The following is a 27,917-nucleotide window of genomic DNA, read 5'->3' as shown; positions in this document are numbered from 1 at the left end:
TCGTGCTACCGAGGTTCCCTTCCAGATAGTCTACCTTGGAAATGTCGGACAACAGGTTGCTTTGGTACGCGTTTTCCAGAAGAAGGTGCTCTACGACGTTTTTTTCGCATCGGAGCCCCATGCTTCGGAAGGTTTCTCTTGTCGCTATGTTTGCTGTGTTTGCTGCGTCTTCGTCTGCTGCTGTGTCTGCTGCGTCTGCGTTTCCGAAGGTTTGTTTTGCTGCTTCTTCGCTTTCGAAGGTTTGTTTTGTCGCTGTGTTTGCTACGTCTTAGTCTTCGTCTTCGTCTGTTGCTGCGTCTTCGCTTTCGAAGGTTTGTTTTGTCGCTGTTTTTGCTGCGTCTTCGTCTGCTGCTGCGTCTTCGTCTTCGCTTTCGAAGGCTTGTTTTGTCGCTGTATTTGCTGGGCTTTTGTCTGCTGCTGCATCGTCGTCTTCGACTGCTTCTGCTGCGTCTTTGGCTCTTGGGAAAAATAGAGCTACAAGATTGGAAGGTTGGAGAACTATTGTTTGGTTGTCGAAATCCACAGGTTTTTCTTGCAAAACCATGTTTGTTCTGTTTTTGCATCTATTGTCTAATTGTGCGCACTTTCGACAACCGAAAATTTGTTCTCCCCAAATACCTGCGCCCATTTTGCAACCAAAAGATGTGTCCTTTCTCCAAAAATGGTTGTCGAAAAAATGATTGTCGAAAAAAGAATGCGCTCGAATTGGGCGCACTTTCGACAACCAAGCTTGCGAGGTAAAATAGCTCTCTACAAAACGGTATTTGTTCGCAGATCCTAGACCTTGTACTTTTTGCAACCAAAAAATATGTCCTTTTTCCAAAAATGGTTGTCGAAAAAAAAAATGCGCTGCTATAACTGCTGTGCTGTTGCGCTACACACGCACACGGTTCTGGCACAGCACTCATGCCGCAGTTCTGGCACAGCACACACACACGCAGTTCTGGCACTGCGCACACACACACACACACACACATATATAGTGAGGGTTCTGGTCACAAGCGAACGCAACACAGTGCAAGCGTAACACAACTCCGAATCTTCAGATGAGGAGTTGTGTTACGCTTGCACTGTGTTGCGTGAGTGCTGTACCAGAACCCTCACTATATATGTGTGTGAAGTAACCCGTGAGAGCGAGTGACAACAAAATTGGCAATACGCGTGCTTTAAGAGAATTCCTGAGGAAAATATGTAAAAGTGCACTTTTTTTTCTTTAACCGATTTTACTTTTTTCCTAGATTCGCACAGAGTACAAACGAATCATTTTCTGTCATGGAAGTCGAAGGGATTACATTCGGAAAAGAACGATTGCGAGAACTAGACATTGCAAATCTCCCTCTACTATAGTAAGTATAGAATAGTCATGAGCATGCAGAATACAAAGCAAAGTAGTGTTGGCCTCATCCACGTCTGAAATAAAAAGCACGGCGTATTCCTATAGCTACAGATATGTAACAAACCGTACTCGGTTTATTTTCTTATCTTTTAGGGAAATGAGATTAGTGAAATCAACGGGGTATGATGGCCTTAATGAAAATATTGATTCGGCACAGCTAACACATCTGGTATAATTATAATTATGCTGATGGATTGTTGGGGAAAATGTAATTAATTACTTAGGACAAGAACACCAACAATTTTTATGAAAAGGAGCTGGTGCCTGTTTTGACCGGGTGTCCGGAACGAATAGATCGAATAGAGAACGATCATTGATCGAATAAAGCGAAAATGAAGTACTAATCCCTAGAATAAATCTGAAATTGATTGTGTTTTTGAATTACAGACAACAAGATTTGTCGAGAAGAAAGCCAGAGAATCGGAAGGTACAACCAACTACGTTTGTTTCTTACGAACCTTAATCTATCTTACTCCTCAATTTTAATGCGATTGTTATGCTGAAGGATGCCTTGCTGGACACTAATCAAAAATTGCTCTTGATACTGACGGCTCAAGTTCTGAGCATAAGTTCTCTCAAGCTCAATTTCCTGAGCATAAAAAGCTAGTCAAATAAAAATTGCCATGCTACGAAGCAGAACTTTATAAACTTGCTAACTTAGCTCAGCGACCATTTTTGCGTTTGAGACCACTTGTGATTATTCGGTTCCTGTACCGTTTTGAACTTCCAAAATAGTGCAGGACTTCAAAAATAACAATGACAAAATTATCGTTGGTGTTTCTGGAGTACTGATTAAGTTACCATTGTTGCTTTCCGGTCCAGAACTTGGTCGAGATAAAAAAGGGCTATGACAATGACTTTTGTTTACATTTTCTCCACCCCGCACCCTGTCCAGTGACACAGGTAGCTATAGCGTATCTTTTCCTAACCTACACCGTCTAGTCTAGAACGTAGGTTATCGATTTTCGTACTGACCAGAGCCCCGTTAGCCGTCATTGGCGTTGCCCAGGATCCACGACAAGGACGTGGGGTTGGCTTTTTGGATCCCTTCTAAAACAAAGGCTAATTATCGTTCCATGAAACTTCCTTGTCTTCGTAATTAATCATTTAAAGTATCTTATTATTTCTTTGTTGTTCTTTTTAGAGAAGAGGATCTCCCACGGTGATGATACTGTAACAGTAGAGACACGCAGTATCCCTAGAGTCAGTAGAGTTATGTTTGCTGATCAAGATTTAATCGAGGCAAGGACTCCCTTAATATCTTAGTATTCTCATTTCTGCCATTTTAAGTACCTAGATGCACATCCATAGCCAGGCTCCTTGGACTATGAAGCCTTCAGAGGACATACTTTCGTTTACTTTAGCACCGACACCGACCAGAGCAGTTACTCGAGAACATCATTTACTTTTCCTTTGTTTCCTTTTTTCGTTTGTAGCATACACATAACCTTTATTGTCAAAAATTGTAGGGCTTGGACTGCAACCTGCAAATCCCATCATTGTCAAAGGCCAGCGAGGAAAATGCAGATGAGTGCTCAAAAACATGCCAGGATAACAACGTTAGCGAAAGCGATGAAGGAGAAAGCGAATACCATGATGACGAAAGTGCTGAGTCTGATGACGTTTTCTTTGAAGATATATCTTCGAGCTTGATCAACATTCGCAAGGGGAAGGTGAATAGTACCAAGCATTCGACCATTTCTAATCCATTTGAAAAGAAGCTCATTTGCGTTTCAGACTTGGACTACACCCCCTATTACAGTCAGAGAGAAGAACTGTCACACGACAATGAACAGAATGAAATGAAGAAGTCGTCATATCAGCGCTGTCACGGAAGTTGGCACGGGGTTAATTTGACCAATCACGATTCAATGCAGCAAATTAAGAAAGTACGTGTAGAGGATGAAAATGAGTCGCTCGATTTTTCGGCTGATTTCGATCTCGAGTCCAATTATCAAATGCAATACACTTCTACAACGCGACGAGTTTATCGGTATGGTCAAGATTCACGTGTCTTAACTTCCACTAGGCCTGCGCAAATCGCACTAAGTGAGAGTAGTGTCATAAGCAGTGACTTCAGAATGAGTATTTCAACATTCGAGAATGGCAATTCAGAGCTGGAAGACGATTCCGGGTCTGTTTTTGAAGAAGTAGGGTTTGCAACAAACGACAAAGCAAGTGATAACGAAACATGAATCTGTTACTAACTGAGATCTTTATTGGATGACCTCGATACGAATTGCTTTAACGCTTGACTTTACCACAAAAATGTTATTTCCCTAAAGGAAACGTTTCTGAGATGTTCGGGTAAGTAAATGGCCGACAACCATTATTTTACCTTGAATTCAAATAAGATGCATAACAACGAACAACGGACTGTATGGAGCTTGCATGAACACTTGGGAGGCACGTGTCGAATGATGTCTCATTGATATATCCGTCGTTCATCTGAGTTACTCCTACCACCATCATTAATGTACGTAATAATCGTAATTATTTAGATAAAAAAAAGAATAAATGCAATAATGCCATGGCTACTCACATAGAGTAGATGTACTAGGTTGGAATAATTCACACCACGTGCATTAACAACAAAGCAAAGCATTACAGAACTCCACGGAAAGAGAGTTAGAAATAGTTAACACTAAATAGACTATATTTCCATAACTAAAAGCGAGAGCTGTACTGAGAGAATATCGACGCTGTATAATTCCTTTATAGTGTGGAATAGCGAAGTCGGTGTCATATCGGTCAGTCCTCTCTCAGGCATCTTTATTGTATAGAATCTATCAAGAAAACCCGACAAATAGGAGGGTGTAATGCAACTCGCTAAATATTCGTAGTTGTGGATAAAGGCATCCACCACGATTTTCTTATTTTCTTTCAGTCAGATAAATTTGTCCAAAACTTGGTATAGTTATTTAGTTTTTTTTCTTTTCTTTCAGTCAAATAAATATGTCCAAAACTTATTATGATTATTTAGCTATAGAATGGTAATTGAGTGCAGTAAACAAGAAAGAAAGGAACTATTTTAGGACTAAAATCTATAGTTCTTATCTTGCAAATGACCGTGCCAGTCACTGCGTCTATTTCTCTAAGAAAGAAACACATAATATAAATTTTACAACTAGAATAAAAGTAGAAAACAATAGTAAACTTTACTACATTTTGTCGTAGACAGTTCCGTCAACTTACGGGGAACATTGCAAGCCAGTAAAATACATTCTCCTCGGCCATCAAGCTAACCTTGAGGGTACACTTTAATTCAGTTTAAATAAACACTTAATTATTTATCTATTTTGCTATTAAGTTCAAAATCGCGATTAAATGGCATAATTATAAAACTGTGGAGGAACCAGTTCATGGCTAGACTAAAGGTCTATTCAAAAAAACAAAAACAAAAAAAAAAAAACTAAGAAAATGATTCAAAGCTAAGAAATCGTAGGTTTGAAGTACGTTTCTGTTGTGGAAAAAAAATATAATAAAATATTTCATTATTTCGCCGAACAGGTGATCGTATTGTTACGCATTTGTTTTCTCTCTTATATAAATCAGCTTTTTCCTTCATAGGTGGGCATTCTTCATACCTTGATCCCATAGGAAAGTGTATTCAGCAGACCCACGGACGGTAACGATTTACGAGATTCGCCTCATTGGCTATTACGATGGCCTAAAAGCCGCACTTTCGAGGGCAATATCCCACACTTTTTATTAATCTTAAAAGTTATGGCCAAATGATTTTACAATTTTTAAGCTCTGTGAGAATTCGCTATGTTGAAATTAACGGTTGAAGACCAGTTCTTGGAGTAAAAATGCGGCAATTTATCAGAATGGTTCCTGAATCCAGCCAAGCATATTTCAGTTTTTTCCATTAAAACATTAAAAGTTTAGCTTTGAAATATTAATGGGAAGACCGCCAGGAGATTTTCGCAGACTTTTACTGTTTTTAAGGTATATAAAATTCTCCAGAGGAGTTCACCCTTAAAAAAGGTAGAAATGAGCATTATTTTCCAGTCCTATTATCATAAATAAATCCGTGTGAAGATAAAGTCAGTTTCCATCGCAGATTTCCGAAAACAGCTGCTCAAAAATGCGACGGCAATTCAACAAAGGATTTTACTGAGTCGACGCGAAAATGTTTTGGCTTTACTCTTTCAGAGATCATTCTAAAAGATCGTCATAATTGGTCCAAGTAACGTCTCTCGTATAAACAAATGAATAATTTTAGTAGTTAGTAATTTGAATCTGGCTCATTTGCCTCAGTGACAGTTTATTGTCTGCTCATGTCGAACCGCGTGCTGAACGAAGGTAAGTCTTAACACCTTTACATTTTTGTATATATATTTTTTCTAATTCGTAAGAAGATTATTTCGTTGTCTATTTTTCCTTAAGGAAGTTTAAAATTTTGTATCACGCTGTGCTTGAAATCAACTTAAAGATTATAGCAGTCAGCGTCAGAAACAGCTAGAAACAGTCAATCAAAATTCAGTTCATCGCCGTTTGATTGTATGACTGAATGGACGACGAGTTTCCTCGTGTATACGCACATGGAGTTCTATATACATGTATGCCGTTTTGATTTATAGTACACGTGGTGTGGTCAGGACACTGAAATAAACGAAAACTGAAATTTTGACCAAAATGTTTTTCACAGCTACTTCTTTGTGTATTTTAAGAGAACCAATTCGGCAAAATGACAATTCTTGAGCACAAGAAATTGGGCAGCATCGCAATGATGCCCTTATTCTACTTTTAGGAGCAAAGAAACAAACAATTCAAGCTGTGAATTCAACTTCTTCGTCTTTCGCTTCAACATTTGAATGTGTCCCAAGCTCTGTCGAAGTCTTTTCATTGAATAAATAATGCGTGTTAATTTCTTTGTTCGATATGGATCGCGGCAAACACCAAAGTATTGAGAAAAAGTCGTACGGCTTTGTCAAGCTAATGTACGTACATCGAAGTTTTATACTCACTCAGCCAAATTCGTTAATTCAAATGTCAGCTACGCTTATACGCAGACTTAAGAAACTTCATTTCTCTCGCAATAAAAGCGTTCAAGTCAAGTTCCAAAGAAACATTGTTGACAATAAATTTTGACATAAATGGCCACACCTGTTGGAATGAAACACGCTTTGGTTCAGATCCAAAAAAAAAAAAAAACAAAACAAAATGAGAATCTGAAATTAAATTGAAAGAGTCATGTTTAAATACAGGCGTTGCGTCACCGGCAGATCATGAAAATGTATATTTTTCTGGTTTTTTTATGAAACCGCAATGCAGTTTTCGCATGACTCATTCAGTCAAACAAAGCGGTGAACGAACAGTGGGTATAGTCGATATTCTTGTTTGCATTCACTTGTCTGTCCGTCCGTCTAAAAAGATAGTTATAAATTTCTGCACGCTACCGTAAACATTGAAACGTGATATTTCTGACATTTAGTTCTTTGTCTTTCCTGAAAAGGTTTCCGCAAACCATCTGTTTAAACTGGAGTTGCTGCAGTGGTGGACAAGTCGACAAACATGGCATCAGCTTTGTACGAGGTAAAATTTAGTTTACTTTGATCAAAGTCCTTATACCTACCGCTACACACGTGTACCATATTAATTTTGCCTAATATGGGCTAGGTCATGATTCTTTTGTTGATTCTTGCCTTTGGTCTATAATGAATTCCAAACTTCCGAATGAAAATGAAATATTCAAGCGGAGAGATGATATTCGAGAAACATAAAAAGGAAAGATGATTTGTAAGCATTATAGATCCTGATTATACATTGTAGATAACGCTGTAAATGTCTCTTGTAAAAGTGATCTAAACTTTCATCACATCCGTACTTCCTTTTTTCTACCTTCTCGAGACACTTCACTTTGTATTAAGTTATATGCTTACACTCTGCAGTTTTCATGGGTTTCATGATCACTAGCACTTAAGTTGTCGGCTAAAATACGTAAAATATTGCAATACATAAACCAGTAAAAATATTGCTTAAAAAAGTGCTCAACGCCCAAAACCGACGGTATAATAATCACTTCTTGGTCTCAAACAGAAATGTCCATTTGGTGGCATGGATGTAAGCCGAATAAAAGAGTAATGAATACCTGGAGGTAATTCACAGGCTAAATGTTTGACCTTATAATTAAAAGCTCATCAATTTATGATGCATACAGATGGTGTTCGAGAAAAATTGCAGAGCGTTTTAAATTCCATACGAATAATTATACTCGTGTAACACGGATGTAAACAACAAAACAAACATACAAGCTCAGTTTGGCGCGAGCATTCACGCTATTTACATATTTTCCTTTCTTTGTTAATGTTGATTGTTAGTCTTCACAGAATAATAGCGTAAATTCGCGCGGAATGAAAGGTAGCCTGTTCTTAATATTGCGCATGCGTCTGGGTTGCGTTCTTAATGTACTCGGTACTTCGGAACTTTCTTTGCGCTGTTTGCAAGAGCACGGTTGTGCTATGCCTATAAACAGTACCACGTATAAATTTAAGCCTTTAGAGTTTTCAGATAAGAAATATGCGGGACGCAGAAAAATTCTGAGTCCCCGACGGGAGTAGAAATAGGACATTCCGCACACAAGGCATGACAGTGAAACTTGTGTGCCGAGCTAAGGCCATTTACTATGATAGGTTTGTATTTAACATACTTCTTGCATACTGCTAGGAACAGCAATGTCGAAAGCACCTTGTGTAGAGTGCGAAGAGGATAATAAAGAGGAACATGGTATATTTCAGTTCGGTATAATCCTTGATCCAAATGGTCCAACAGTTGCCTCTAAATTTTGCACGTATTCTCGTCAGCGCTCTATATAGAGCAACAGTTCGAGTATTACTTTTAATACCAAACCTAAGGCAATCATCTCTATTTAAGCAAATACAAGTACTGAATTAAAAACTAAATTGATTGAGGAATTCTTCACGTCTAGTTGATTATTCCTTATATTCCCCTTATCTAAGATTGAACAATGTATTAATATTAGAAGAAACTGATTTCTTATCAATAAAAGTAATTGTGATATCTTCGTATATTTCATTGAAGAATGTCGGAGAATGGCGCACAAATGTGGAATCAAGAGACATCCTCTCATCAGACGAAACTGAGCCGTCTGATTTCAAGGGAGATGCTAAAGATCACGACGATGAATATGAAGAGGTAAGCCCAAAACAAAATTCCTTAAAAGAAACATCTGAGAATACCTCACTCGCCAAAGAAAATAGCCACCAACATCATGAAATCATCGGTAACGCCATCAACGGCAACGGCATCCATGAAATACACCGTGAAGATCCACACAGCTATGATGATCGACACGATGAGGGAAATGTAAAAGATGATATCGACGACGGTCAGGTCAATGGAGAGGAAAATTACAATGACAGAGCAGCTGCTGAAACAAATGAAGATGACCGTGCTCCTCCAGTACCATACTACGGAAGAACTCTTGTGGCTCCGGAATACATGAATTTTCAGCTTGAGGAGGCATCTCAGAAAGAAGAGAAAACCGCAGAGGACGACAACGATAATGAGATCATTGTCGCTGATGAGTCATCAGATGAGCTTGGCTCTCCCAGAGCAGAAGAAGAAATTCCTGACCAAACAATTCAGAAGGAGGTTTTAGAAGAAGACGACATAACGTTGTCTGAAGAGGAGTCAGATGAAGATGAAGATGGTAACATTGAGGAAGAAGACCAGAGGGTAAAAGTTAATTGTTATGTCGAAGAGCAGTATGAGAAAGAAGAACAGGAAGAGGAGGAAGAAGACGAAGAGGACCTGGAGGAAGAAGAGGGGAAGGAAGAGGAAAATACTGCAAGCGAGAACTCCAAGCATACTCCAGAGGTTTATAGTGTAGGCTCGCCACAGCTGGCTCAAGCAGAAGATGATGAGGAAGAAGATGAGGAAGGAAATGAGTACGATGAAATGCAGGAAGGGAGCTCATTAAAAGAAGAAGTAGAAGTTGAAGAACAGGAAACTACGGAAGAGGATGGACAGCAGGCAACTCATAGCAAAAGCAGTCTTCAGTTGGCCGAGACAGATGATGACTATGAGCATGATGAAGAAATAGACATAGAGACCACGAATGAGTGCAGTCTTAAGCACTCGGATTCTCTGAAAGTACAGGTGGCTTCACCACCTCTAGACATCGGTGAGGTGGGTTCTGTTGCTGAATCGTTTGACGGCCGTGACGGAAAAAGTGTAACATCCGAAGATAACGACGGAGATAAACTTGACCGGGAGGAACAAGAATTTACTATAGAGGACAGGTCTTTTAATGAAACAGATGACCAACACGAAGAAAGAAGGAAAACGGTAAGGATATATTAGAAAGAAACCGTCAGGTAATCAATCCGCTGTATGAATGTTAACTAGGCAGTTGTCATAAGTTGCTTTCTTCGCGGAGGCTTCTTTTTACAAATGCGCGCGAAGATATTTTATTGTAAGGAAAATGTAAGCCTGTGGAGTCCTAGAAAAGGAAATATAAAGCCCTCTTTTCTATTCCCCAACGTTCTCGCACGCTCTGATCTCTCTCTTTTGCCCCAATCCTCTTTTTCTCTTTGATTTTCCTTGGGAGCCTCCAAAACCGGATTGAAGTTTAAACATGATCTTGTTGCAAATGATAAAATGTTGGTCGAGCGCCCGATATAATTGCAGCGGACTTATTACTTTTGACTTGCAAATGGATCCTTTTTCTTCATTGTGCTGAACTCCTGACTGATGAAGAAAATAAATTTTTGCCTATAGTTTAATGGGCCGGTTCAAGAGTTTGAAAGCCAGGGGAATAAACACGTGGAAGAAGAGGGGAAAGATGATGACAACTGTCAAAGTGACGATACAGAGGAAGACAGTAACGATGAAACTGCCGCCATCGTAGAAATCAACGATAAACACACTTGTGATGACGAGGGCGGTGCAGATCTTGACACTATTCCCGAAGGAGAGGACGCGGAGGGTAACAGTGAAGCCCAGGATGAAGAATATTCTGGTAAGAAATATATGAAAGTGTTTGACAAAACAGAAAAATCTTGGTGCTATAACGTAATAAAAAGGCAACCAGCTATTTTTTTTTCACACGTTTCAAACTGAAAGGACAAGACTTAGTATGGGCTTGGAGCGGGGGTTTGGAGCAAGTATGACCTGCAGGGAGCAAACCATTTAGAGCTCCCTGATCTTGATAACAAGGTTAGTTGGAGAAGGGCCCTTAGTAGCTTCCTGACCTTTTCACAACGATAAGGAATGACCACAATGCATAGAAAATGTTTGGAGTTACAAAATAGTTCTGGAGGAATGCCATACCTCCGCACTCGCCCCATTTTCATTGTGTTTTGTACTGATGACACGTATTCTTTTATGTCTCTCCGGCTGAATTACTCCCTGAAGTCTATATCAGTTCCCAAGGACAAAGCGACGAGTCAGACCTAGCTGGAAGAGTGAAAGAGCTCGGAAAAATGTTCGATCGAGGAGGTCCAGTGTTCTCTAAAACAGTAAAGAATGACACCGACGCAGGTATCTGCGTTTAATTTGACGTAACATTCAGAGAATAATTATCTTCGCGCGCTGCGAAAACCGTTCCCTTTATCGACCTATAAGTAATAGTTGATTGAGCCCGATATTTTTGCCAGAGAAGTTGCTAAGCAGTATCATGAGTTTTCCAGGTCTTCGTATCGCCTCAGTGACTTAGCAACCGCGCATCAGTTCGATTTAACATACGTCTGCAAAGATATCTCCTAAACTGATGGCAATTGCTCCTAGATTGTTTATGCAACTTGAAGGGGAAAAAGAAACCCTCTTCCACCGGCCAGAGATAAGTATCAAGAGAAGTAGATATACTCCTAACGGTTCAAAACAATGCTTTGGGCGGAGTTTAGCTCAGGCTTCATATGAGCTTTGTGGCTAAATTTAAGTTTTTTGATCAAAGTGACGTAAGTTTCCCCAAAAGGTTGCATGTTATTCAGCGTACACCAAAATGACGCACGCAAAAGTCCAAACCTCCTATTACTTATGTCACAGTTTACACAAACAACGTTTTCTCCCCTTTTGTAGTTGATGGATCGCCTGTCAGCGTACGCAGGTACAAAGCGATCTTTGAACAAGATCAATCGTCAGCAGAGAGAGCCCGAGAACCTGGTACACATTTTAGAAACTATTGTAAACAGTATCTGATACGGGAGATTGTAAACAGTATCTGATACGGATATCAGATACTGTATACTGATACTCCCGTATCAGATACAGTAAACAGTATCTGATACGGGAGACAGACTCCATGATAGATTGTGTGGTCGAGTAAGTAGAGAAAATGGCACACAGCGGTCTTACATTGAAGTTCTTCAATCCAGCCATTAACTAATGTTCGGTGTTTTTGTTAGTCCCGAGTTCAACGTTTCGGCCACCCTTGCACGCTAACCATCAAGGCTGTCTCCTGCCAATTTAGATTGAAAAAATTGGGTTTTCTTTACTCAGCAATATTTTGTCATTGCCTGTTTATAAAATGGACCTGGAAGACCCACGTTTAGAGTGACAAACGTATTTAAAATATTAGCTATTTATTTTTATTATAACTGATATATTGTATAAATTCGACGATGACCACTCGAAAACACTATGTGCAGAAAAGAAATGATGAAGAGGACGATATGTACTTTGTGTGTTGCGGTGAATTCGTAAAAATGAAAGGCTACCAAATTATTTTTGTCATGGAGGAATCTCCATTGAGATTTAATTTTTGTTTTCTTAAGGACGAAGGGAGGAGTTAACGGGTCCTCCACGAGGCATTGTCAAAAATTTGCGAGGACTGTTTGAGAATCCACAGGGTTTTGAGGCCAGGAAAGGATAAGGTACAGTACAATGCATGCACTTTTTTAAAACATCTTGATATCACTTCTATCACCCCAAGTGGTTCGGTAAATCAGTGTTACTATTTATTTTTCTCCGATGTACAGTGCTTATTGCTAGTTTAACTTGTATTGAATTTTCGAGGGGAGATCAGAAACGCCCTCTCCTTTCCCCATTAGGCAACAAAACATAAGCGACTGGGTATAAGGGCCGGTGAAACGCCAAAGTCTATGAAAGGAGAAAACTCCGCAAATTTATATTTGCAAACGACAATCACTAATATATCTAGGGCCATATAGGGGCATGAACTAAACTGAATTTGACTTTTCCCCGCCTAAGCCCTACAGGAGTCTTGGGCAGATTAGGTTTTTGTCTATACTCTTGTCAGCTATTATCTGATTCCTTTGCAGCTATTGCTACTTCAGTTTCAATAACTGGCGTCATGAAGTGAAATCAAGATCAAGAGATGTGGTGCCGTTTAACCACAGAGACAATGAAGCATATTCTCATACGAAGAATATGAAGAGAGATCTATTATAAACATTTATTAAATAGGTGATACTAGTGATAACTAATCATAAAATCTAGACAATCACTAGGCATTTATTAAACAGCATTACAAGTTTAACAGTCAGCAATTTAGCTTTCATGGCGTAGCATGAAACATGATGAGTAATTGTACATACGATTTTGAGGATACCTTAAATCGTATTGGGATTGTTTGCGTTTTTTGGGTAAAAACCGACAACTGCAGAAATCCAAGTATTATATGTTTCATCAAGGAAGAACGAACGACGATTGGGCAATCTCAGGAGCAAAAATAAGTACTTGCCGTCCGGCGTCTTTACTGATTCATTTCATTGATCATGAAGTAACTAGAAAGTCACCTAATCTCAAACAAAGGTCGGCACACCCTAAAGGACATGTTTCTGGGACAAAAAGAAGTCTTTCTGGGGCTTGAGGCGGAGAAAAGCTCCTTTGTGTGTACTCATGGAACGCACGTTAACGCAAGGTGGTGTGCCCAAAGTGGAGTTTGGTTCATTTCTATGTTGTAGCAGGGACAGGTTGCAAGAGCAGTGCACAAGATGCGACATTGAAAATTGAGGCCATTTTGTCGCTATTTCATGACACATGAATTCAAACCAGCTGAATTTCACTGTTCCATGCATCATGTTCCGAGGACAAATTTTGGCAAAAATGTTTTGCAAAAACGGGCATGTCACGCCAGAAAAACTGCCTCTGCAACATGTCCCCTGGTGTGTGCCGACCTTAAGAAAAATCATAAAAGCACTCCCAATTTGTTGCTAAGCGAGTAAGCCACGCATGACCGACTGAAACCCGCATAGAAAATGGTACATGTTGATTTGCATCAATCAAAATTGATGGTTTTTGGCCAGAACTGTTTTTCCTCTATAGAAGTAAACACTGTAAAGTTGCAATAACGGATGCTTGAAAGTTTCAAATTTTGGGTACGATCTTGCGATATTTCTGCTCAGTAAAACTAAAAGTAAATAAATATTGCTTTGGTATAACAGAACTGGAGCTTGCCTAGCTAGACCACTAACTCGCGCCTTCAACTGATCAGTAATGGCGTCTTGAAGACGTTTTTCGAGCGAGACCTGAGTAATTATTAAAATATTATAAAAAGCAAAACAAAAATAATAAAACTGCTTGTTATACAGTTAAGTTTGTACTCGTCTTCAACTTGACTTAATTAATTGTATGAATCCGATAGTATCTTAACAGTTTGTTCTGTGGCGTTAAGTTTCGCTTAAGTTTAAATGTCCCTGATGGAGGAAAACGTGGCACATAAATAAAAACAGCATTTACTTCCTGTAAGTCCAGCTTTTGTTCCGGGGGGGATACTCCCAAAAAAATTGAGTGGGAGTTCATGATCAAAATCTGCGATTTTCCCTACCCTATTTATGACCTGACCAAAAATTCAGGTGTGTCTCGCTCTGACAGTCGTACGGATCAGTCTTGCCGTCTATTTGTTTTATTAACAGAGTAATACCGGTGTGAGATGGAGGCAAAATTGGACTCGAGTGGGAATTGGAGCACAAAGAACTAACGAGATCGTGGTCTGTTAAGGTTATAGAGGGAGTTAGAGTAACGACTGAGAAGCAGGATATCAGTCTGATTGAGGGAACAATGGAATTGCAGGGGAGTAGTAGGTCTCTTCGAGTAGTAAGAAACACTCGCACCCGATAAACTGGAAATCTGAGGCATTGGTGGGATCATTTGACAACACGGCGAGCTAGAGAAAACAACCCATTATCTGAGAGACAATAGGGGAGAAGAGGATCTAATGTAACTCAGTCGGTGATGAGGAAAATTCAGTCAACGTACAGCTCAAAAAATGATACACGCCACGTTCTATGTCTGGTCTGAGTCTTTAGTTTCGAGCACGCAGAGTCAGAGTAATATCGAGAACGTAGCCACATCTGCTGGCCCACACAGTAGAAATATGAGTTCGCGTGCATTTTTGAGATATTTTTTAAGAGTCTGTGGTATAATTTCTCGTTCCTGGAGAGAGGGAGGTCCTTTTCTTATCTTTACCCAGATATGAGAGATATTCATGCTTGCAAGTTTACAATATTTTCCTTTATTCATCCAGAGAAGAGTGATGTCAATTAAAGTAATTGTTCAGTTCATTTTTGCATACCTATTATAAAGCCGCAAATAGTAGTAAGTAATTTCAAGAGTCTATTGATAATCTTCTCTTGCCGATTGCGTGATTTGCATTGACAGCATTTTATTCTACTCTAAGTGTTAAATTTCCAAATAACAGAACACATTCATAGAGCACTGGTGATGTAGGGCAGTTAGGGTCAACTTTTAGGACTGATGGAAGGCTTATCAGTAGCTCTATGTGACTTGTGAAAGACGTTAAAATTACTGTGCAATGGAAGAAGAGGTATGGTTGACATTGTTCGCATGAGCCCAGGGGAAAAGAAAAGAAAACCATTTTTGTTTGCTAAACAATCCAAAAGAGTAACGTCGCAATTTCATCAAGATTGGCTAATTGATCAGAAAGGTTACATTTTACCGGAACAGTATTCAGACATCTTCATTAATGGGAAGTCTAGTCTGTTCTTATTGTTTTGCTGTCGAAAACCTCTAGTTTTTTGTTTTAGAGGTGGTTATAAAAACCTATTTAGAATGGTAATTGAGCCTAAATTCAACGCAGACAAAAGACTCGATCCTTGCGAAAAATATAGTCGGCCATTGTGATAAGGGCATTGTGATAACAGATAACATGTCAGTCACATTCAAACCCGGCCTCGAGGGAACGGAACTAAAGAAGCTTTCTTTAATTATTACGTGCATTTGGTTCAAGAAAGCAATTTCATCTGGAGGCCTCTACATCTGCACCTACTTTGAAGGTAAGTAAAAACGAGATACTAGGTTTAAAGGATTTACCCGATCTGTCATACCGCTGTCCGGGGGTTCGGCATTTTTTCAAAATTCTGCAAAATCTTATTACGAAGCCAATCTAAATGTTTATAAAACCCGACGTTTCAGTATTATCTGTTTGTCATTTCGGAGGCCACAAGCCCCGCGCTAATGTTTGTCTATCATGCAATACATAAAGATCCTGGAGTCCTTTTAATCGCTACGTTTACTTGTGCAAAGTTTTTGACATTTTTCCTTTTCTGACTGAAACTCTTTTCGTAGATATACTCGCAAAATCATTCGAGTCGCAAGCGTAATTGACTCTTCTCAATATTATCACCCGGGTCTTATCAGTACGTGATTAAAGTTGGACGACCATTACTGTCCAGAAAGATTTTTAAAAAAATGCTCAGTCGATCTCGCTTGTGGCTTGTATTTTCCATACAAAAAGTCGTAGAAAGAAAGTTTTTCCACTAGACTCGGTAAGTAAAATACAATATCATGTTTTATGATTGTATACTGACGCTATAATGCTCACACTCGTGCACGTACATGTGAAAGTTTGACCTTTGTTTGACTAATCACGAAAACTGTTCATGGAAACAACAAAGACGGAAAATAAAAGTCGGCTATTCTTTGTCCGAATCGGGTTGTTTGCACCGTTTCTTCCAAATACGAATGATGAAATGTGATTTGAATTCGTGATAACACTCTAGTACTGTAATTGGGCTTACTGTCCGATAAGCTGACAAGATTTATCCGGCTGCGGCGTTTTAAGGATCTATTTTGGCACTTTGGCAAACCTGGATTAGCTTTGAAGACTTATTCAAAGAGTACCGTCTACCCATTGTCCTGTAACTATACTATTACTTGGTTCAAAAGCATAATGAAACGAAAAAAAAACAAAAAAACATACATATCTCGCGCTAATTAGGTCAAGTAAACCTCAAATTTTATAGTTGATGATTATGATATTGTTCGGTGTATTCGAGTGACCTCGATTTCAGTTGTAATGCAAGCATTTGAGCCCCAGTGTCAATTGAGTCCGTAAAATTTGCTGCAATATCTGCGCGATTTCCCTTACTTTATATTAACGTTTGATTATGTTTTCATATTACGAGGAGAGAATACATATAATGGTCAGCCTAGCAAGTACTGTGAGTTCGTGATCACTTCCAGCTATACTTTCTTTGTGTGAAAAGAAGTAAAAGATAATTATCCATTGAAATCTTATACAAAGTCAATTGTTGATATTGGATGATTATTCAACCTTTGACGCTTTTTCCGGTTTAAAACGGCGTGTGCCTACCTTCTTAACTTCCCCTTAACTTTCTGTTCTTAATCTACTTAACCGTCTTTAGACGGTTAAAACTTCCAGTTCCATAATGATGTATGTGTGGGAAACACAAGAAAGGCGTCCACACTTTCACAGTCTGCTAACGTTCTGATGAGAGCGAGTTGGAAGCTAGAGAATAAGAAAATAAGATAATTACATGTGCGTCGGCTATATATGAGATCTTCATTTACAATGAAAGCGGTTGAACCCTAACTTGATTACAACGTTGAGTTAGGGAATGTTTTACTTCCTCTGTTACAATGAATGTATCTCGCACTACCTGTATCGTGATCTTCGTGTATCATATTATTTAAATAACCTTTTGTTATCAAGCCCATGCAGCGAATAATCGAGAATAAATCCTCAATGAAGAGCTTTACACTGAAATAGAGTTACCAGTTATTAATATCTTCGGCATCGTTTCAAAGCATGCTAAATATATTGTTTTAAAATATATTTATAGATATATTGTTTAAATATATTGTCTTAAAAGCGCCATTGTTAACCCAAACAAAAAGGGAGTCGTGTTAATTGCTTTTTTAAGCCAACGTTTAATTAATGCTCCACAATGCTAACTCCTAATATCCTTCCCTGAACTGTGAATGATTACTTCTTTGATAATTAAATTAAGACTCGGCTCGACGTCTTGGTGTCAACACAGGTAGCCCAAGCTCCGTATGTGAGCGTCATGTGTAAGAGTTCAACCCTAATTAATCATAAGGGGTGGCGAATGGTAAATGCGAGACTTAACGAGAAGGCGAGACAAGCGTTTTTCCCTGGGAGCCCGAGAAATTTGGACTTTGTAGATTGCAAGACCGAGATTTCAAAGTGTTTTACGTACAAGCGCGAGACGTTCAGACTCTTAAAACTCGAGCCCCAGATTTAGTTAAGAGCTAGACTGAGCTTGTCCAGCCTTTTAGCCAACTTCTTCGAACTGGCTGTAACTGGAAACTCGATTATAACACACTACGTTATGATATCCTAGAACAAAATAACTATTTTTCTGGCGCCAAATTAAAACGGACGTGTCGGTTAGTTTTGTAGCTTTTTGTGGAAATCAGACAAGTTAGGAGAATAATAATAATAATAATATTTAATATTTCTAAGGCGCAAATTAACATGTGAATATGATCAAATGCGCCTATTATTATTATTATTATTATGAATGGTTTTGCACGTAGACTCGTTTTGACACAGAGGCACAAGGTAACTCGGAAGTGGCCTATTCTATTAATGCATGTATTTGATCAAAATCGAAGTTTGCACAGTTGTCAGAGAAGTTACGATTTAAAACTTTTTCTCGGAAATTTTAAAGTTGCTACATTCAATATCAAGTGACGAGAAGTCGTCATTTATGGAAACAGATGAACGAATCGGGACTTCGAGACCTTTAGCCTTGCGAAAAATCGAGACACCGAGACAGCTCCTTATAAAAAAGGAGATTGCGGGACACACAGTAACCGCTAAAAAACGAGACTGCGAGACCCGTGAAATTCGACTAAAATTTTGCGAGACCCAGAGTTTTTGAAGGACCATTCGCCACCCCTATCATACGGAGCGTAATTAGTCATGACCTTCGTTGTAAGAGAGTGTATGGAAAATACTTCTGGCGCTGTAAAGTGTACGAAATTGGCAATAAAAGTTTCCTTGAAACTCACCTTAGTTGTTTTCTTGTCGTTTCTTACGATTCTGCAGCGTTGAAGGCGTCTTAATGCCCGGTTAAGACCTTTCGTGGGCAGGTTGGTTTTCTACCTCCCCCTCCTCACGAGAGGGGAGGGGGGTGGTGGGAAACCAATTTCGTACACCTCACAGTATTTTCCATACAATCTCTTACAACGAAGGTCATGACTAATTAGGGACCTTTAGCAATGACGACGAGAACGTGAACGTCACCGACCGGAAGTTGGGTAAACGAACTTCGAAGCTACCACGCATGCCCAATCGGGCACTACTTGTCGTCCACATCTCGTTCAGGACGCCATTTGCCGCCATCTGCCGTCTTGTCGAGAACGCGAGTATGTTTTATTTGTTTTCTAATTTCTATTTACGTATCTTAGGAATTTCTTTAATGTAAAGGGTCAGTTAGTGAATAAATACAGTGCCGAAGTAATTTGATCGTACCGTGATGGAAAAAAAACTTGATTTCTTTCGAGTTGCAGGTAGAGCTTTACAGTATAAAGTGGAGAAAGCAATGGCGGATGTTAATAAAAGTACTGCAGGGTACGTGGTAGTGCTTTTATAAATACAAATCGCGGGCATTTCGTTATAGTTTTGTAATTTATACCAGTTGGCATTTTTAAGAAGACTTCTGGGCTTTGAAGAATATCCGAACTGCTCGGATCGACTATAAACTTAGCTTAGCTCTGAATCACTTGACGTTGATTACAACACTGAATAAACGTTAAATTGTTGTAGTGGATAATTTTTGCGTTTTCAAATTAACGGAACATTTGACATTTGTTTGACATTTTCCTGTTGACTGCCACAGAAAGCTGCAGTAAAGGGTTCGTCGACGTAACCGGTTTACTAAAGTGTTTACGTTTCCCGCCGTGGACGACGGTCCCGTTCCAGGCCTCAATCGGTCATGTACGTCGTCGTCCACGTTCTCGTCGTCATTGCTAAAGGTCCCTATTATTAACTACGCTCCGTATAATTAATTAGGGTTGAACTGCTTTTTAACCCCGAGCACCCCCGTCCTTTTTATATGGGAGTCTCACCCCGGGTTCATTCGTGCTACCCGACTTTTAAAACTATTTAGGCTGACGTTGACTTAAACGTAGAGCTACACTTGCGCCGAACACTAGGTATCGCCTGGTGTTCTGCATTGCATTTGTTCCCAAAGATTTATATCCAATGTTACAACTTAAACAAATTCATCTGTCGCTTGATACTGATGCAAAGAGCTAGCTAGGAAAAAAACTGGCAAGGCTTAGATTTCTCGAGTGGTTTACTGATTGTATCACGCTATGTTAAGAGGAAGAAGCCGTTTTCTATGTCTTTTCTTAAATATCTGAGAGAATTATCGAGCGTTTATTGGTCAAGAGCTATGGACATTTGGACAGAAATTCTTAACAAACTCATGTCGTCTTCGAACAGAAAAAAGAAGATCTTACTAGATGACTCGGCCCGTACGAACGATTTTCGAATCGATTTCTCTTTCTTTCGCTTTATTATCAAAAAGGATATCATAACTTTAGAATAATTTCTGGGAGACAAATTCATTCTCAGGCTTCAGTATATATTTAAAGGTGCACAACAGCTGTTATGCGTGAAGACGGGGACCTGGGTGCCACCAATCCAAGAATAAACCGCTGGTTAGAGGGAGTGGAGACTGCTATAAACGAGGGAACTTTGTACGGGAGAGAGGAGGACAAATCTGTAAGTAACAATATATGTACAAACGTGAAATGCTTGCTATTAACATACAGTACAAAAGAATTATTTAACGCTGAATTTAGTGAAACAAGTACAAATATTATTTTTGTTCTATAAGGATAATAAGCAATCATTTTTGAGCTTAAAACAAATTGCCCTGTTTTCTATTTCATAGTTGTACTAACACATAGTAGCATTCTCAGAGAATATAAGTTATCAAGCAGTAACAAATGGCAGTAAACAAGACAAATCATGATAACTTTGTTAAATTTTCCTCAGATTCACTTATTCACAGGCCAGATGTCCGAAAATAATTTACTTTGGAAAGCAATTTTCACATAGCATTGGCTTAAACGTTCAAGATTCGCTATGTCTGCCTTTTTTAAACACTTAGACTGCTTGATGCATTTTACAATTTCCTTCTCACGTAAACAGAATGATCATTTTCTTGATTAGTATATCGCCGCTTCAATAGTTGAAACAGCTTTGCAATAGAACAAAAAAGTTAATAAACTGAAAACACAAAATAACATAGGCATACTGCGTTGGCAAACTAAAATATTTCCATTTTGTAATTTCGACTCACTTGCGATCATCTCTGGGCAACCGCTAAAGCCCGTTACAGAATTACATTTTGATTCAACATTACAAGTCGAGATATGAAGATAGCAACTGAAATGCGTTAATGAGTTATGTTATTAGTCTGAATTAAAGAGGATTTTTTACTAGCAATACTGGCAGAAATAAATCGTTATTTAAAACATTTTTACGTATCAAAATGAAATGCTTTATAGGTATGAAAAACCTGATTGTAACAATTCAAGTTGTTATTTCATGTTGTAATTTTCAGTTCACGGACATCTGCCTACAGTTTATTTTTTATTTGCATTTTTTCCTCTCGTTTCTACGTTCAACGACGTGCTAATTTTCCTTATTCCCCTCGGTATGTTTTCGTTCGTTTTACGGTAGAGCGCTCAGTTTTTGTTGAAAGTAATTTCTTCCAAGTGCAGTGCTAATTCACCATCGTAGACAACATGTAAGTTTTGTTTATGAAGGCAACTTGGAAGCCAGAATAGCTGCTGAAAATATACTACAATAAACAAGAACAAGACTTGAGGGCTATCTAGATTGGGCAAATAAGCTATTTTTATCAACAACACCTGTTCCAACGCTGACCGCGAGGTTTCACATCCTCAAGGCTTGAATTAAAAGGAAAAATATCCATCGCGTTAGGCGGCTGACGAGAATACTTTAAAACAACAGGCATTTGCGTCAATGAGCCGACGTTTATTAAGAAGTGCGGGAAAACTGTCATTCAGTAAGGTAAGGCTTTTCATGTTGCTAATTTACCGGTCTTAAAGAAAAATATATTACAAATATCCGGAAATCCAATTCGGACGCGACGTATGCCGCAGAAAGCATTAGCAAAATGTAAACAGAAAAGCGCTCTAATGCCAAATCCAAAACCGGCTAAATTCAGCTGGTGGCAAATACAGTACTGTCTCACGCGTTTGAATTTCATGTTCGAACCAGTGGTCGACTCGCCGAGTACCATGGCTAAAGAACCATGGAAGATAAGTGGAATTGAAATTTTTTAAAAAAAGGAACAATAAAGGTAGCTCTTTAAGATTCATTTCAACCGATTTCACTGGCATCACACTGGCTTTCAGCAAAGCAAGCCGGTCGTTTTGTTTTTAAGCCGCGATCAGTGAATTGTTGAATAATTTAAAAACCCAACCAAAGGCAAATTATTAAAACGTTTTGAGCCAATGAGATGTACTAAAAAGAAATCAACGCTACTATATGGTTCTTTCAAAATTGATCTCAAGGGGAAGTCTCCTTAGCTGACATGAATTGCCACTCTAATGTCGGTAGGGTCACAAGTTAGCCAGTTCTGATTGGCAAAGAGAGCTTTGCAGTGCGTCCCTAATTTCGTATTGAGCTCTTTAGTAAGGTGGTCTTCCGGCGGCAAGCCAGTCTGCTTGAAAGCGTAAACAGTGATAGACAAAATAAACAATTTCATTTTGATTCGTGATTACAATTCCAAATTTAAATCCACACAAGTTTCAATTTTCTGTGAATTAATGTTGAGTTAGAATTGCTCTCTCTCGCTGAGAGCTATTCCGGATTTGACGTCAATTGATATGGAACTTCAGGCTACCTATTTGTAGATTCTAATTCTTTGTCATGAAGAGTAATTCACTGAATCTCCCCTATCTGAAATTAACAGCTCTCTATTGACTTAAGTCCAATTATGTCGAACTTTTCAGAGTCAGAATCATCGCGTTACGACTTTTACTATTTGCACGTTATCGATTGATAAGAAGGAGTTTTAAATATATGATCCATTTAAATATATTTTTTTTAGTTGAGCTTAATTGCGTAGGCGGCCCAATATGCACATTCTCATTGTATTGGACCCCAACACAAAAACATCATTTTCCTATTTGACGCCATTCAGTTGTGTGCCTTTTTAATATATTCTGAATATATCCGAAATACCGTGTTATCTAAATTATCGACTTCTGAAACGGGCCTAAATTTATTTATACAAATTGTCTGCCAAAATTAGGTTGTGGTCTTGCATTAGAAAATGTCTGTCATTCCTTTTGTTGACTAATTTATAGTAATAGAGCCTTATCTAAAGCAACATTCATTGTGCTCGACTGCAGTCGATATGTTTTCAAACGATGGCAGCCGTGGGAAAAAGATTTTTAAAGCATTCTTACTGAGCAATAAGATTCAGGGACATATATCCAAACGGGCGCAGATCCTGTACTTTTAAAATTCATTTAACCGCGGTGACAAATGGGAATTCGGAATTCGCCAATTAGCGCTGATAATAAGTTGAGTTCAAGATCCATATCGAGATCGTGGTTTTGTTGGGTGGAAACTCTCTGGTGACATAATTAAGTGACGCAAATGCTTTGAGTTGAACTTTCACACAACAAAACGGTAAAGGAAACGTTGACAATTTGGAATGTCATAATGTAGCATTTTGGAACGAGAATCGTCGAAAGTCCGCTAGAAATGGAATAGTCGGTGAGCGTGGTGGATCGTGGTGTAAATTAACATCAGTGTGCATCACAAACAGTGCATTCGTTAATTTGCATATTGCTCAAAATTGAGCTTGATCATGTAGTAGCTTGGCGAAATATTCTCGGTTAGTTTATTGTCTCAAATAACAAGTACTAAGAATAATTTTTGTATTTTGTTTCAATGCATACAGGAGGTGTGGACCGGCTTTAGAAGAAAAAGCGTTCCTTCGTTGTCGATCAACCATCAACTCCGGACAGACGGCATCCGTGATAACAATCACCATATTGAGTGGCTGGATCTTGACAGCTCACGCGTGTGTTATTTTCCTCCTCAAAATTTTACCGCTAAAGACAAAAGCACAGCTTTAATACTACCAGAAATTCCAAGCCAAGCTACTCAAAAGTACCCGAGATCGACAAAAAACAGGTTGGAAGTGATCGATTTGGAATACAAGGTCGAAACTGAGTTAATGAAAAAAGATACACGAATGGAATCAGCTAATAATCCCATGGATGACGACAAATGTGATTGTCAAGTGTCAATAACAGAAGGTGTCAATCTCCTCTCTTTCAATCAGCACAATAACAATGATGAGGAAGAATTGACCGATGACCACTTCTCCAAAGGTGCGCTAATCACGAAATGGCGTGGTTCGACAGGTTCTGTTGATAACAACAGGGATCAGTTAACAATCACTGAAACAACAACGAACGATATGAGATATGAAACAATTACTAATCATGTTCGGGCTGACACACAGCCAAGCAGAGAGAAGGGAAAGTTTTCATTACCGCCGTTAAAGAATAACGAAGGAAGGCGCCATACTGTTCATGAAGTGCCCAGCATTACAGTGTGTCAGGATGGCGAGATTCGGGTAGGCAAGGACGCAGAGGACTCAATCTTCGATCCCAGATTTCTAATGCCAACCGAGGTAAGTCTTGTTATTTAAACATAAAGTGAGGTACACTTTGTTGCACTGCGACTATTTTTATGCGATACCTCTTTTTACGATCACCAACGCTTGGCTGGGCTCTGATACTAAATAAACTCAGTCGAAACCCGGTTTCAAACAAATCAAGCGAGAGTTAAACGCATTAAAAAAACGTGGATTTTTAAATGATTGATTAATTGATTGATTGATTGATTGATTGATTGATTGCCTGATTGACCGACTGATTGATTGCTTGATCGATTGATCGATCGATCGAATGATGACTCGATCAGTCGGTCGATCGGTCTATAGATCGATCGCTTGATTGGTTGGCTGGTTGGTTGATTGTTTGATTGATTGATTGATTGATTGATAGGTTGATCGGTTGACTGGTTGGTTGGCTGGTTGGTTGGTTGGTGGGTTGGTTGGTTGGTTGATTGCTGGCTTGCTTGCTCGCTTGATTGCTTGATTGATTGATTGGTGAATTCGTCAAATGATCGACTGTTTACTCTGTTTCTATTTTATCCACTGACATATCGATAACAAAAATTGATTTATTTTTTATCATATGTTATCATAATTGTTTATTTCAAGTCGAGTGTCGAGGAAGCTAGATATCTACTGGCGTCCACAGGAGGCTCTGGTCGACGCCTTAGTGCTGTTCGAGGCATGCGCCGTAGAAGTCTTGATATGGTAGTAGAGGAACAACCAACTGATCCTATAAAAGGAGACAGCTCAGTGACGTCACTGGCCTCTCAGCTGAGAGTTCCTCGCCATCGGAATAGATCGCGTAGTCTTGATAACAGCTTTGAAACGAGAAACAGTTTTGAAGCTTTCAAAGAATCTCTCAAGGTACGTTTATCGGACGTGACCGCTATAAAGAGTTAATTTTAGAAGTAATTGCTTTAGCAGCCCAAATCTCATATACATTTTTTACAAGTCCGTACACAGTTATTTGTTGATTTTGCAAACTATTCAAATTTATTCTTTATTTGGATCGATATTGTCCACATTAACAAGTAATTTGGACAGTTCCGTGGGTAGCATAATTAACAAGTACGACCTCGTCCAATTTTGGCTGTCCTTGGAATGTCTTTCATTCAATTATGTCCAAATTGGATAGCATATAGTCCTATTATTTATCGGAAATACGTATTAAAAAGAAGCTTATTATTTTGGGCCTTTCTTTTCTTGTTTACCTCAAACAGAAACCGTCCGCGCGCTTACTTTGTTTCAGGCTGTTACAATGTATTACAAAACAGCCCCAAGAAAATACGCGCGCTGATTGGTTAAAAATCGTGTTTCTATAACTCGATAGAAACACAGAACTAGCACGAGCTGTTGACGTAATGATGGCGCGAGCAAAGAGAATTTACATTTTGATGTAAACAAGTTAACAAGTTGTTTTCCGTTTTTCGTCGCGGTGTTTTCTAAAAGAAATAGAAAACATGTTGTCTGTGTTTCTATCGAGTTTTAGTATAAATCTACTAGCGTTCTATCACGAATGCTGTTTTCTGATTGGCTACCCTACCCACTATCTATTCTGTGATAGGTAGTAAGAAGCGTAGCAGTGTGCCTTTGCTTCATGGCGTTTTCGAAGTGTCTGTGAAGAGGATTTAGATTAAGTTTTGAGCGACTAATAGATTTATACTAAAACAATTAGATTATTCGCTCTCGATTTCTATCGCGCGATAGTTGACGAGGGCGCAGCAGAAATCGAGAGCGAATAGTCTAATTGTTTAATAGAAACACTCGTGAAAGTTTGGGAGAACTCGAGAAAGCTGTGGAAACACTCGCCTGCGGCTCGTGTTCTCACAGCATTTGTCGTCCTCCCAAACTTGCACTCGTGTTTCTATAACTCGATAGAAACACGCTACACGTTTTCTATTTCTTAACTTAAGTGTGGTGGAGATTTATGTATTTTAACTATCTTTCAGTTGCGTGACGTAAAGAAGACAAGGCTTGGCACCTGAGGGAACCTTTGCAGTCGTTGTTTAACTCTCACAAACGCTCGTGAGGCTTGGTTCAAGCAACTTACAGGATGTCGCCACGTTGACAAACCTTTGATGTTCAACGACAATCGTCCTTGAGTTTTAAAGTATCTATGGCGTTTCCAATCTAGATGGGGGTGATACCATGAAGCTCCTTTGAGAAACGGACGCTGTAGAGTGATTTTTATTATTGTGGTCATCTCTCGTATTCTTTAAAGAACTTTGTAATAAAATTCGTTGCAAAACTGCGGTGAAATGAGACTAGAGTGAACACTCGCCGCAAGAAGCCTTTTGTGATGATCGATATGTTTTTTTTTCTAAAAAAGTACTTATACGCGTTGTATTTTACGTTTTTTTACATTTTTGAAAATCATTATTAATTCAGCGGTACACACTAGCTGTGAATATGCATTGTTTTACATTGTGAAGAATTTTTTAATATAATTAGAAAGGTTAGTTTATACTTTGTATCAGTTCTTGCTTTACTGAATAAATACAAGGAAGCCTAGCAAGTCGGGACTGCAGCTCAGGCCGTGTCCCTGGATATAATTCATCTTGTGATATATAGACTATAAATAAATTCGTTGTGAACGATTCCACAAACCCGTTTATAAATTTCCCGGTCCCTTTTAAGGGGTCTTTTGTTAACTTTCCTAATGTTAAAGTAAAAATAATGATGATGTCGATTCCGCAGAGATTCACAAGCTTTAAGGCTAAACATTTTGCATGTCCCGAATAGGTTTGCTCCACCACTGACAGTCCTCATAGACCTCATACAAAAGCAGCAATGATCACTGACGAAGTCTTACTAGCTGCACGGAGTGGGCCAAGAGTTCGACAAACGCTTTCTAGAGCGAAAAGCAGTTTTTACCGCTAAACTTCACAAATCTTCAGAAATCGGGAGGAGGATAAAGTTAACGGGTCAGGAAAATATTCAAATAATAGATCGACGCATTGTGTATTATAATATAAATATTGGGAACAACTTACCTATTAAATATCGACATGTAGGAGCTTTCCGAAGACGATGACACTACGAAAATCATGTGATTCCCTGCCTGAGTTTTCCTCAAATACAAATCCAAAATATTTCCTATGATTGTTGCATTTTCAAATTTCTCCGGCGTACCGTGGACGGAAAACATTTGAAGCTTTCTCGGAGTGAAAACGCCGTTTCCAAATTCCTCCGGCGTAGTGTGGACGAGGCCTAAGCAAAATACGACGGCAACAGCAACAAAAACGTTACCAAACAGTGAGAAATTTAAATGAGCTGAAAATGTGCACGTACGTTATAAATCTTTGTACATTTCTCAGCCGTCCTCTGTAAAACAAAATTGTAAAATAACCAAGCTCTGGCTGTTTAGAGAACCCGAACGACTGCGGCTAATTTTTCGCATTTCCTTTCCGTCATTACATGTCATGTTTAGCTTGAGCAAGTTTTGAGCCCGATAGGCACACGGAACAAATCTAGATAATTATGAAAATCGAAAACAATATACCATGTTTCGTTCTTTAGCTCCCGAATATTAAACACTCGCGGCAAACGGCAAAAACTGCCTCTAATTTTCTGTTCTTTTCCTGTATTCCTTAAATCAACCGAACACAATAGAAAGA

The 27,917-nt window shown here is 38.9% G+C and overlaps 4 protein-coding genes across 8 annotated transcripts in view; 3 read left to right on the top strand and 1 right to left on the bottom strand.

The window, feature by feature from the left end:
• LOC145467891 (uncharacterized) overlaps positions 1 to 6,924 on the top strand; it is a 41,704-nt gene extending 34,780 nt beyond the window's left edge. Inside the window, exons 27-31 of one of the 2 annotated variants that reach the window (XM_081451515.1) lie at positions 1,239 to 1,346; positions 1,784 to 1,823; positions 2,541 to 2,638; positions 2,866 to 5,704; positions 6,858 to 6,924. In XM_081451515.1, the coding sequence (XP_081307641.1) occupies positions 1,239 to 1,346; positions 1,784 to 1,823; positions 2,541 to 2,638; positions 2,866 to 3,591 (972 nt within the window). In that variant the 3' untranslated portion in view covers positions 3,592 to 5,704; positions 6,858 to 6,924. Of the gene's footprint in view, positions 1 to 1,238; positions 1,347 to 1,783; positions 1,824 to 2,540; positions 2,639 to 2,865; positions 6,474 to 6,857 lie in introns of those variants that run through there. The other variant, XM_081451514.1, reaches the window with a different exon arrangement.
• The window catches only part of LOC145467897 (uncharacterized), a 134,281-nt gene that overhangs the window by 29,315 nt on the left and 77,049 nt on the right, over positions 1 to 27,917 (bottom strand). The window lies entirely within an intron of this gene.
• On the top strand, positions 6,858 to 13,900 carry LOC145467934 (uncharacterized). Of its 2 annotated transcripts, XM_081451571.1 has the most exons (7): positions 6,858 to 6,937; positions 8,444 to 9,712; positions 10,145 to 10,385; positions 10,781 to 10,906; positions 11,444 to 11,527; positions 12,139 to 12,237; positions 12,646 to 13,899. In XM_081451571.1, the coding sequence occupies exons 1-6, from the start codon at positions 6,917 to 6,919 to the stop codon at positions 12,234 to 12,236; spliced, it is 1,839 nt and encodes a 612-aa protein (XP_081307697.1). In that variant the 5' UTR covers positions 6,858 to 6,916; the 3' UTR covers position 12,237; positions 12,646 to 13,899. The 2 variants fall into 2 exon arrangements, with proteins under 2 accessions (XP_081307697.1, XP_081307698.1); XM_081451572.1 differs by having other exon boundaries at positions 12,139 to 13,900.
• Positions 15,031 to 26,811, top strand: LOC145467972 (uncharacterized). Of its 3 annotated transcripts, none has more exons than XM_081451629.1 (5): positions 15,031 to 15,152; positions 20,216 to 20,345; positions 23,572 to 24,312; positions 24,907 to 25,164; positions 26,250 to 26,811. In XM_081451629.1, the coding sequence occupies exons 2-5, from the start codon at positions 20,232 to 20,234 to the stop codon at positions 26,283 to 26,285; spliced, it is 1,149 nt and encodes a 382-aa protein (XP_081307755.1). In that variant the 5' UTR covers positions 15,031 to 15,152; positions 20,216 to 20,231; the 3' UTR covers positions 26,286 to 26,811. The 3 variants fall into 3 exon arrangements, with proteins under 3 accessions (XP_081307755.1, XP_081307754.1, XP_081307753.1); XM_081451628.1 differs by lacking the exon at positions 15,031 to 15,152 and adding an exon at positions 15,439 to 15,621; XM_081451627.1 differs by lacking the exon at positions 15,031 to 15,152 and adding an exon at positions 18,320 to 19,187.

The sequence above is a fragment of the Orbicella franksi genome, chromosome 14 (assembly GCF_964199315.1).
Source record: "Orbicella franksi chromosome 14, jaOrbFran1.1, whole genome shotgun sequence".
In the NCBI taxonomy this organism is placed as follows: Eukaryota; Metazoa; Cnidaria; class Anthozoa; order Scleractinia; family Merulinidae; genus Orbicella; species Orbicella franksi.
The sequence above is the reverse complement of the archived record's forward strand: the minus strand, read 5'-3'. Positions and strand labels throughout refer to the sequence as shown.

Bases quoted from the DNA above. Each gene is read 5' to 3' on its own strand.
- LOC145467934 (XM_081451572.1), top strand. From the start codon at position 6,917: ATGGCATCAGCTTTGTACGAG. The intron at 9,713-10,144 runs GTAAGGATATAT...TTTTGCCTATAG, and splicing joins ACGAAGAAAGAAGGAAAACG to TTTAATGGGCCGGTTCAAGA. The intron at 10,907-11,443 runs GTATCTGCGTTT...CCCCTTTTGTAG, and splicing joins AAAGAATGACACCGACGCAG to TTGATGGATCGCCTGTCAGC.
- LOC145467972 (XM_081451627.1), top strand. From the start codon at position 19,093: ATGGAAAAAAAACTTGATTTCTTTCGAGTTGCAGGTAGAGCTTTACAG. The intron at 20,346-23,571 runs GTAAGTAACAAT...CAATGCATACAG, and splicing joins GGAGAGAGGAGGACAAATCT to GAGGTGTGGACCGGCTTTAG. The intron at 25,165-26,249 runs GTACGTTTATCG...ACTATCTTTCAG, and splicing joins CTTTCAAAGAATCTCTCAAG to TTGCGTGACGTAAAGAAGAC.